Source organism: Lutjanus erythropterus, chromosome 19 (assembly GCF_056507025.1).
Source record: "Lutjanus erythropterus isolate fLutEry1 chromosome 19, fLutEry1.hap2, whole genome shotgun sequence".
In the NCBI taxonomy this organism is placed as follows: Eukaryota; Metazoa; Chordata; class Actinopteri; order Lutjaniformes; family Lutjanidae; genus Lutjanus; species Lutjanus erythropterus.
Window position 1 is genome coordinate 15,083,696 of NC_139335.1, and position 11,774 is coordinate 15,095,469.

Here is an 11,774-nt window from a genome sequence, read left to right on the forward strand (position 1 = left end):
GGCAATGTTTAGAAAATTAAGGTTTATGCACACCTAGCTCTTTGGGACAGTTGTTTGGAAGTGTGGAGCATTTCACCCCCGGGTTCGGTTTGTTTGGGCACATGTAAACACAGCAATCGCACTCCGCTGGGCAAAACAAGCAGAGCGAGATCGCCTAGAGAGGGTGGTCTCAGCTCGCTTCAACTCGAGCTGGAGTGGTTTGTCAGTTGGAATATGTCGTCTGAAGCACAATCTTCTAATAAGCTGCATCAGGACATTGTTTTCTAGTTGCTCCCTGGAACTGGATATTTAATTCATTCATATATTAACAACATTAGTAATACACACAGCCGGTGCACCACAATGAAGAAGAAAAAAGGGAGGGAAAGAAGAGTTTTGAGGTGAATCTTCCTGGAAATATTTCTGACCAGGAAGAGAACAACTTGTTCACCCATGGGGGTCTTTTGAATGTTGCCATGTGAACAAAAACTAAGCAAGGGGAAAATGCAAAAAACTGTATCAAATTAGTTCCTGAATCAGAGCAAAGAAAACAGCCCACAGGTCTGAAGATGCCCATAGAGATATTTTTATTGTTTTAGAGGAATATGGCAACACAGATGGTGTTCATCCTCAAGTCCAAGTGGACTGATTAGAATTCGGTGGTCACAGATCATTGTGAAAAACAGAAAACTGTATTCCCGCACCATGAGCTGACCTAGCTGGTCTCGTGTTGTGTCGTGGGACACAGTTCTGCTTTTTCATCTCAGTGACAACAAAGGGAGAACAAGGCGACATCAGAAGTACCCTCGCATACCTCTGCCAGTGACAACTTGTCCCGCCAATGTCATGATGCTGCTGCCAGCAGATGTCTGCCTAGCTTTTATCTTTCTTCCTCTCTGATACAGATCCTTTGGTCTTTGTCTTTCACTGTCACTGTCTGTCCCTCCATCTTGTTGTCCTTTGGCACACTCTCTGTTTCTGTCTCTGTCACATCAGTGTCTTTGCCTTTGTTATCGTCTTTTACCTCTGCACCTAAGCAGACAGTGTGGGTTTCAGCACAACGTTTGGCATTTCAGCTTCATGAAATTTAATATATTAGAGCAAATAGCAACTAATTACCTCTGATTTTGTCAATATTGCCTGAAAGGTTTATTTGGAAACTTTGTCCAAACTTTGCAACCAACGTTTTAATTCTTAAGCACTCTAGACTATTGAGAACAGAAATTATACATGCTGTACAGAAATAGGAATCGAGCAGGTGAATTCGACTGGGTTTGTGTGAAACTTTTTTGGCCCTCACAAACAAAACAAACTTCCAGCTGCATTTGATTTGCCACACTATTTGGGGACTTGCCATTGTCAGGGCACGGAGCAGAGAAATGTATTACCGTTCCTGCCAACGTGCCACATTGTCATTGACATTTGGCTCCCTGTGCATTTGGCCAGTGGTATTAGTCTTGAATAAAAGATGAACCCAGCCCAGTTCCTTCAGCCTTAGCCACTGAGGATATTAAAGTTATTGTGGAGCTGCTTGAAGCCCTGTTGTTCTCAGGTATTAGTGCTAGTATGCTGTATGTCTTTCTTGATAAACGTAAAGGCAGGTTCAGTTATTATAGGGTCTTTATTGTTGTAAAATACAGCACGTCCAAGCCTCATGTTTTAAGCCTTGTTTGCAGCACACAGATAAAGTATTGATAACTGGGTGTCACTGTTTGTTCAGCATTTCGCAGAGATATAATGACCCTTAATACTGTGCTGTTCAACATGGTATCTTATTTATGTGAGCCTGTTTACTCATCAGTTCTCACTTCCTCAGAACCAGAGTCAGATCTCTTTGTCCCTTCACTCAAGACGCCTGGTTCTACCTCAGTGTCTTTCTCAGCCAAGTCTTTCTCATAAACTGAGATGTCTTTGGTTTCTTGAGGTTGTACAGGTTTGAGATGCCCTAGAAATAAATAACGTGAGAAATAAGTAGCAATGTTGAAAGTGAAAAGTTTGGACAACAGAAATTACATTTTTGTAATTACAGAGAGAGTAAATTGCATAAAAAAGGTACCATTGGGTACCAGTGCCAAATTCCAGGTACCAGTATTGTTAACATATCAGTTAAAATGTGAACATAACCCTACCTTGCATCAACATGACAAACAGAATAGAAAAAATCTCTCTGCCATGACTCTTTTTTGCATGTTTCCAGGAGCATATATGCATGAGTTTGACATCTTTTTTTTTTTTTTACACTTGGAACTGTCAGAAAACCACACCAGCACTGATAAAAAGGAACTAATCAGCTCAGAGGCATATGATTCTGATCATATCACTTGGAGCCAAATGAAACCGGTTCTTGATTCTGATTCCTACAATATTATTCAAAGCTCCTCTCTCTGCACTGTTAGAAGTAAACTTTCAAAAGAAAACCAACATCCTGTTATCAGGAGTTATGTATGAATAAATGGTCAAATTTCCCTCAGGGAATGTAAATGCACTCACTTGTATCCTCTCTCTGATTCAAATGATAATGTCTAGATCCATTTACTGATACATTTTTGCTATCTGTCGAGTCATGCACATGTCACTCTGCTCCCGCAATGAAAAGATAATAGGAGACTTTGGTAATAGGTAACAAGTGGCATCATCTGGAATCAATGATTGTAGCTGTGAAATGACCCATGGGGAGGATGTGCTATAAACAGCCGAATGATCTAATTACAAGCTATGGTTCATCAACGGTAATCACAGCATATGGAGAGAATCACTCAGAGGCAAGCTGTCAAAATTTATCCTGCGGAGGTTTGCTTAGACTTGGTTGTTTGTAGGATGAAAGTTTGCAAAATTGGATAGATGAATAGCAACACATCCATGGCAATAACCTGATTAATATAGGTTAACTCATACGAACCCAGACTATTTATAAAGGATCCAAAAAATTCACAGAGAAGTGGCAACGAATGATGGGAAACCTTGAGAGGTGAATTATGCATGAAGCAGGTAATTATCCACATGCAAACTGTTCCTCGGTAACATTTAGCCCCTTCAGCACTATGCTGAAGAGTCATGCAAATTCAAATAACCCATCTCAGTACTTTTCCAGTTATCTCAGAATAGCAGACGGCTCAGATGGACTTTTCTCTAAACGTCTTTAAATGCTCCTCTAAATCGGTCCTTCACTCCCCACAGGTGGTGGAGTTCACCGCCTCACTGAAGAACCTCGGAGCCACCGTCTGGTTTCTGAAATCACCAAAACTCTCTCACCTCGTTAAATCCAAAGCACATCAAGTCGCTGATGTGATTCGGCTTTAATTTCAAGGAAACACAATAAGCTGGAGAGCAAAAGACACAAGTGCAGGTGAACAGTACATGTGGCTCCTATATAAAACTATGGTTAATCATAATTCAGTCTGCCTGTTCTCACACAACAAAGTTTAGATAAATGTGGTACGTAAGTTAAGTTGAAATACTCGCTACTCTGACAACAATGCTGCACAAATTTCTTTTCTTCTTTTCCTTTTTCATGCATGTTAATTAGAGTTCAATTACCATTACAGTTACCATGTGTCTTTTACCTTTAAACACTGAACAGAATAGAAAGCCATTTTAGATTATATTGTAGTCATGTCCCTTACGAGCACTAAGCTCATCCTTTGTGAAAGTGACTTTTTGCATGAGTGTGCAGTATGATGGGGTGGTAGCTGAGAAATACAGATATTTTATTTATAAGCACTTGCGTGTTTGAGCGTGGTCATGCAATGCTAATCACGTGAGCCTGCAGAGGGGCCATGCATCGTTCTGTTGGATGTTGACTGGGTGAAGGCTCAGGGCTCCAGAGTTTGTATGTGGGATGGTTTGACTGGAGCTGCAGATGAAGATAGGCTGGGAGAAGGTTTTTAAAGATGGTGTGGGTTAGTTCTCGATTGCTTCGTGAGAAATGCTGCGGACAGCAGAAGGGACAAAAACCTTTTTTATGTGTTATAAATCATTAAAAATATGTTTAAAAGGATGTTTATTTGTCATTTAAGTACAAAGGAGTGCAACTAACAAATTCCCTCATTATATCCTTGGGATGATTTGCAAAACAAATCGGTGAAGCAATCCTCAGTCTGATCTACCTGTGTGTGTGTGTCAGTATCTCTCTCTGCAGCCCTCACAGACAGAGAGCAGAGGAGTCCATATATATATATATGTACATATCTTGTCTCTGCTCTCCTCCTGTCCTCCTGGGGTGGTCCACGGCGGTGCATCCAGCTGATGCTTGACTGCATGGCCGAAAGACGCCACCTGCATTTCTTAATCATTTCAGGTTCTGCTGCTCTTAAATCCAAATCCCACGCCTCCTTTTCCAATGCTTACAAGTGTATTATTGTCACATGCTGTGCCTGTTTCAGCAACATAGCTAAAATAATAACAGATTAAAGGAGAAAAATAGCAAACATTGAAGGAGCTACCGGCTTCTGCATCTACATCTACATGCATATATAATAAGTAGAAATAATAGTAACAAATAAAATAAAAATAGAATGCATATGTCAGTGAAATACAGAGTGTGTTGAGATATTTCACTGGACAAGTGAATAGTTTGACAAGCTGGTGGTACAAGAGGTAAAATCAGGGGATCACCACAACCAGTAGGACTGATCCTGTGGGGATCATTAATGTTTGCACAGTGTTTCATGGAAATCAATCAAATAGTTGATGAGGTATTACAGTGGCCTCTCTAGAGCCATGCTGCTAGTATGCATTAAAATCTTCTTATGGATGTAATATATCAGATTATTCTGACTCAGTTTATCATCCTAAGAAATTTTTATGTCAACACATGGCTCCTATTAATAATAAAGATTCCAACTGGTCGTCCCTAACCAGATGTACACACTCAGAAATTCAGAGGCAGCAGTGTCAACACACTGCATCTCATCTTATCTCCTGTTATTTAACGTGACCTTTGGCTGGAAGGTGACCCCGATGAAAACCCTTTGCAAACACGGAGTCGTCGCCAGAATTAATTACAGAGGAGCTGTCAGAGGGGAAGCGGCTCCGGAGAAGGGCCACTGAAGTGAAGGTGCATCGATCACCAGAGAGTCAGAAATCCAATGTGGAGTAATTCACTGTGGGTACAATTAAGCTTTGTGCTGAGACGAGGCGCATTATTTCAGCAGGAGGGGTTTGCAGGTGTCTGTCTGAGCTGATTAAAGGTTCACCAACAGTGAATAGATGGTTCAGGTGTCGTTAGAGCTCGTACAATCAGAGGTACAGTTTGTTCCCTCATAAAGCTTTATCATCCCTGTGTGTACCGTAGTTAAAGCAGGATGAAGCAGACTGTGTTGATTAAACTGAGTGTTTCTTACAGTATTTCCCTTTCTCAACTACACTTTCTTGCTTTTTTCCTTTTCATCTCTTTGTCCTTGCCTCAGTTTTACTTCTTCTTCTCTTTTTTTTTAAAGCCATATTCATCTTCTAAATGCTGTAGTCGCTTTCACTTTCCTCCTCCTCTTTATTCACGTTATTAGATTTAATGCTCTGGCTCGTCCTTGTCAAGTCCCAGACAAGGTTTTCTTTTTTCTGACGCCCATTTTATTATGTCTACTACACATTCCCTCTTCTTCTTGACTCTTATCTCAGATTGTTCCTTCCTTAGGTTTTTTCACTCTTACACTTGGTTGCACCAACAAAGATAGTTCTGAATCAGACTTTAGCAAAACTAGATTTAAAATGGTTAAATCCACATTTAAAATTAAGCAGAGCTCTTTAGCACAATTAAAGACTAATCTCAGCTTAGTAAATTCAAGTTTAGTGATTTAAACTTAAAAAAAATTAAATACCCAAATTAAAACAACTAAATACAGTAAAAAAAAATTATGGCCCAGCCATATTGTGTTTTTGCTTTTCTAACAGCTCCTGTGTCTCTCTCTCTCTCTCTCTCTCTCTCTCTCTCTCTCTCTCTCTCTCTCTCTCTCTCTCTCTCTCTCTCTCTCTGCCTCTCTGTCCTGTATTGTTATCAGGCGTGGCTGACTGAGATCCACGAGTACGCCCAACAGGATGTGGTGCTCATGCTGCTTGGAAACAAGGCAAGACATTATGGGAACTATTTCTGACTGTAGGTAGAGACACAGTGGAAGAAAAAAAAGATGTGTATCAACATTCAGTACTATACAATATGTTGATAACAACAGAGATGTGTCTTTAGCACAGAATATAGAAAATGTTTTCGTTTCATGTTTTGTTTAAGTCTTAGTTTAATTATTGTTTGATTAGATATTTTCCCAAATTAAACAGTGATTAATTTATGGGATAAGTCTGGCACTATTATATATGTATAGGATAACTTCGTAATTTTCAATGTGGACCCTATGTTCCCATGTTTTTGTGTGAATCCACTGGAAAATCCCATTGCCTTTTTGTGGAGGGAACCAGAGAGATGCTGACTATAAAAATACGTTATCTCTGCTGCACTCCATACTTGACCAGTTTAAAAAAATGTTGTGTCCATTAGTCACTTAGACAGAGAAATATTGAAAAATAGGGTCCAGCTTGAAAAATATCAAAGTTCTGCTTAAACATGAAATTATCAAAACCAACAGTAAAGTTATCCCACTAAAAAGTACCTTCTTGTCTGAGTATCTAAAGTCCTAAGCTTATTTATCCATGCCATACACTCTATTGTTGTTCAGAAAGTATTAAAAACACATCACTGAGCCAAACAGTTGCACTGGGTGACATGTTCCTTAATTATGTTGAACATGTGCACTGTGGTTTATTTTGAGAAAATGCCACATACACCATCCTGCTCCTGTAAATACTCACTAGAGTGCCAAATGAATATTAATCCACAGCTAAAAATTGCTCCCAACAAATATGGTAATGTGTCTTGCTTGAGTAAAGTTTGCTCAAACTTCAGTGCCCAGCTGTTTTAGTAAATTATGAAGCCTTTTTCAATGAAAACGTATACCTATGAGGCTTTAAAGAGTCACTGCAGTAAGAACCTTAGTTGATTTTGGTCTTTGATGGGATTTGTTGAAAATAGCAAAATGTAAAATATCACCAGCCTTATCCTTTAAGCCTTCTTTTATTAACTAAAAAAGGTCAAACATTTTCATGTTCCTCAAAGCGATGTATAAAAAAGGGATCTGTTTTAATATCCCAACCAAAACTCTTGTCTTTCATCGGCATCAGTAGATGATACACGCCTGCACAGTATCATGCGCGGTTCAGTACTGTGCAAAAGCACACTTCCATTAAAAAAATAAAGGAGCCAAAACATTTCAATCTCATTCAATCATTGGTGATTATTTGCATGATAATATTAATAAAAGAACAATTAGTCCCAGTAATTTCAAGCACACACATGCACACATCTGACAATATCTCAAGCTGCTAATTTGCAAAAAATCAGTGTTACATTTTTTTAGATAACTGCCATTCACATCCCTCCCTCTGAACAGAGAACAGATGTCTCTGCCTTGGAGCTCTGTCTAGTTTCAGTCCCCCACGCTCCATATCAGCCCTTAATTAGCACCCTGAGAGCCAATCTTGACTCATTAGCCGCCATCAGACCTGAACACCAGGAAAGGCTTGTGTGTAAATTGTGGACAAACAGCGAGCAGATCTCCACGGTGGGTGGGTGGATGGATGTTGTGGTTTCAGCACGGATAGCGGTGCATGATGCTCGTCAGCGTGACCTTGTTTTTACTGTCTCACCAGGCTGATGCCACTCATGAGAGAGTGGTGAAGAGAGAAGACGGCGAGAGGCTCGCAAAGGTGACTTTTCACTGTCCAGATACCACAGCTGTTATAACGAGAAGCTGCACCTCACATGACGGGAAAGTTTTCAACTCATCTTGTACAGAAGAAATCTGTAATATATTTACTGTCATTGGAGATTAAGGAAATATGTGAAGTTGAAATACTCGCTTCTCTCACAAGAAAACTACAGCCATGGTGTCCTCCTTTGAAATTTCCAAAATTTCAATTTCTTAACTTAACGAATTAGTAAGTGTTTGTTTATGAGTCGTAAGAAATCATCAATAATCTTTTAGAAGGAGTAGATGTTTATAAAATTGAGCAGTAGAGCAAACAGTAAGGCAGCAGGACTATAGTACTCATTTTTGGATGTACAATTTCAATTTATTGCTCCTTTAATTCTTGTGAAACCAAGGCTCCTTTGTGCCAAGTGAAGGCAGGGATTTGTCCTTACATGTAATTTTCCAAAGGTATTTGCATGATTGATTGAATTTCTATGGCAGATGAGAAGTTTATGAATATTTCAGCAAGGTGAGATTATGTAGAGATCAGTTCTCATTTTCACTCTTGCTCTTTATCTCAGAGATTTCTTCCTCTCTGTGAGGAAAATGAACCAACTGCAAACCAAGAAGATAGATAGGACAAAGAAAGGCCAGGGACCTCTGATGTATTGTCCTCCTGTAGATAATAAACATTTGATAATGAATATTTATCGTATAGATTCCTACCTTCTGTGTCATCATCTATAAAACTTTTATGTTTTTACGATAAACCCCAGAGCAGCCACTAAACAGCGAAACCAAAAGTAAACATTTTCAATCTCCCCAACTGTTGTTTCGCAGCATGACACACAAAGCAAGTCCCAAACAGCCTCGCAATTCTTTTCAGGAGTAGGGAGCAATAAAGTGCCGCTAAGTAACTTAAGGCTCAGCCCGAGAGGGGAAAAGAAGGACATCCGTTATCAGCACTGTGGCTGAGACAAATTTCCCTGCAGAGGAAAAGTGGGGAGACAAATATATCACATCTGAGCTGGGTTTATCCAAAGTAAACAAGTTCACCACCAGTTCACCTGCTGAAAAGTTTTAGTGCGTGAACCTCTCCATTAACTACCGTTGCTTTGACTCTGCAGGAGTTCGGAGTTCCTTTCATGGAGACCAGCGCCAGGTCAGGTCTCAACGTGGAGCTGGCTTTCACCGCTGTGGCTAAGTGAGTATCACTCTCTCTCTGCAAGTGGTCTGGATTGGTCCTATTAAGAGATGTGTCATTTTAATCTGCTTAATATTAGCACTCATTTAAGAATGATAAAGATATGACAGCAACATTATTTAGAGCAGTGGCATTACTGTGTGCATGAAAATGACACTAAAAGCAGCTTCTTTGATCATTAAATCATCTTTTAAATGATGTTGAGCAGCTTGAGATTTCTTTATTTTGTACTAATGTGTGAGTGTCTGGACTATTTGGACTGCTGTACTTGTTTTGTGACTGCATAGTTGTTACATACTTCATAAGACACTGATACAAACATGTGACACTGAGAAGAGCACAGAGAAACTTTCACCATTCAGCAGATAAATGTGAAAGCAGCATTCAGTGTCAAGCTCTGCACATACATCACTCTGCACAGTGAAGGTCAAACGTGAAGTTAAGTAACAATAATACAAACTGCAATTCCAAAAAACCTGGATCATTTTGTAAAACGGAAACAAAAACAGAATGCACTTGCAAATTTTTGACCTATATACAACTGAATGTAATGCAAAGATAAGATACAATGTTCAAACTGATTAACTTTATTGTTTTGTAAATATACACTCATTCTGAATTTGATGCCTGCAACAATTTGCAAAGTAGTTTGAACAGGGGCGTGTTTACCACTTTGTTACATCACCTTTTCTTTTAACAACACAAAGTTTGGGAACTAAGAACACTAATTGTTCAAGTTTTGAAAAGTGAAAGTTTCAAGTGTTCAACAGTCTGGGGTCTCTCTATTTTGCATTTCATAATGCACCGCACATTTTCAGTGGGAGACAGGACTCAACTGGACTCTTTCAGTATGAAGCCACACTGTTGTGACACATGCAGAATGTGTCTTGGCATTTTGTTGCCGAGAAACGCAGGGATGTCCTTGAAAAAGACGTCGTCTAGATGGCAGCAAAACCTGCTTGTGCCTTTCAGCCTTGGGATTTGTAAGTGGTGGGGAACTTAAGAGATTTTATTTTGTTAATACTTCTGATATACCAGTAATCAGTTATATACCTGTGTGTCATTCATCTGGAGAAAAATACATGATAGAAACTTTGTGCTTCCATTACAGATTCAGAGCAAATACAGATCATTTGTAGTGTTTATTTTGGGTGGGTCCGTTTTGTTTAACCTCATCTCCTCCTCTTCCTTTGTCTCAGGGAGCTGAAGCACCGGTCGATGAAGGATCCCAGCGAGAAGTTTAAGCTCCAGGAGTACGTAAACAAGGAGATGAAGAGCACAGGCTGCTGCAGGTCTTAAAGCCTGCCCGAGTCATCCTCTGGACCTGTATGTTCGTGTGTATTTATGTCTGTGTGCGTGTCTGTCTGTGTGGATCACTCATGTTCATACAGTAGGTGTTCATATCTGGCCCGATCAGAGATGAGGAGTCAGCTCCAGCGAGGTATAATAAACCTTTTTGTCCTTCTGTTTCTCAGACGTCCCCCTAAGTCTCCGTCCGCACAACCTCCATCTGTCGCCCTGCGCTCATTTCACTGCCCTACTCCATCTTGTATGTCCTGCTTTTCCTCGCTCACCTCCTTCTGCAGCTGTGAATGTAGCCGCAGGTCATGGTTTGCAAAAGACAAAGTTAGGCGCAGCACACCTCAGTTATTAACCTACTAATGGACATTTTCTTCCATAACTGTAGCTGCATGATAATATTTTAACTACATTGTTGAATCACACGCCTACCTTTGCATTATTAGCTTTCCCAGTCTTGTGAAGCCATTTAATTCTCACGTCCATTTCAGCGGTCAGTGACAGTCATCATTTTGGTTTAATATTCTCTTCTTCTTCAGCGCGTGGATGAATGTTCATATAGTAGTTGTATCAGTGACGTGTCCTCTGTCCATGGTTCAGTGTTTATGTCAGTTATCCAACAGGCTCTTTGCAGCCAGTTTAGCTCACCAGCATAAACTCAATCTAAGCATTTCCATAATTCAGCTGTGGATATTTGGGAATATGTATTACTTCTTCTACATGGAAATAAATGGATGTTGCTATTGTGTATACAAGGATATGAAGTACAGAATAGCATCATTAGCCACAACATTGATTCTTCTAGTAGATTTCAATCCATGCTAAATGCAAAAAATGAAGTACACTGTAGTTTAAACAACCCTTCAGAAACATGGCAGTGCATGGGTCACAGAGCCTGAAACATTTTAGGGATTTTTTTTTCAATATTAGGGGATCAATGTTGAGTCCTGGAGCGTTCTAATGCAATGAGAATATATATGTATATTCTTTTGTTTTGAAATTGTTATTTAAAAAGAGATGGTCAAACATACTGTATGTAATCTAGAAACATTGGGGTTTTGACAAATGTGATGTAAATACTTTTTTTCTGCATGTAAAATTAAAAGTTTAATGAAGGAGATCAGCACTTTAGATGGTAAATAAGAACGTGGGTATGAATAAAGACCTACAGTACGTTGACAGTGTTACCTAGAGTGTTGTATATGACACACAGATGTGTGTATTTCTTGTTATTTTGAATGTTTTATTTGTAGTCAAATGTTAGTTTGTTGTAAGCAAACTTTAATATGCTGATTTATTTCCTGCTTTTCGTTTTTTGTTTATTTTTCATTCATGAATATATAAATGGGGTATATAGTGCCATGTTTTCTTAAAAGCATTGACGAGTACATTTCTTATAATCTGTTCACAGTATTTAACCTGTTCTTCATAAAAGAAGCATAGGCCTCTTTTTATATGACTGTTGTTTTGGTAGATTAGTCATAGGAGCTGAATATCTTTCCCAATCTTGATGTTCAGAGTACTGTACTGATTTTCGGTTTTACTACTTTTCAATG

The 11,774-nt window shown here is 39.3% G+C and overlaps 1 protein-coding gene across 2 annotated transcripts in view; it reads left to right on the forward strand.

Annotated features, from left to right (window-relative positions):
• The window catches only part of LOC146309499 (ras-related protein Rab-26-like), a 67,764-nt gene extending 56,586 nt beyond the window's left edge, over positions 1–11,178 (forward strand). Inside the window, exons 6-10 of one of the 2 annotated variants that reach the window (XM_084744784.1) lie at positions 5,976–6,041; positions 7,675–7,731; positions 8,843–8,919; positions 10,119–10,253; positions 10,395–11,178. In XM_084744784.1, the coding sequence (XP_084600910.1) occupies positions 5,976–6,041; positions 7,675–7,731; positions 8,843–8,919; positions 10,119–10,218 (300 nt within the window). In that variant the 3' untranslated portion in view covers positions 10,219–10,253; positions 10,395–11,178. Of the gene's footprint in view, positions 1–5,975; positions 6,042–7,674; positions 7,732–8,842; positions 8,920–10,118 lie in introns of both variants that reach the window. The other variant, XM_084744783.1, reaches the window with a different exon arrangement.
• The last annotated feature ends 596 nt before the right edge of the window (positions 11,179–11,774 follow it).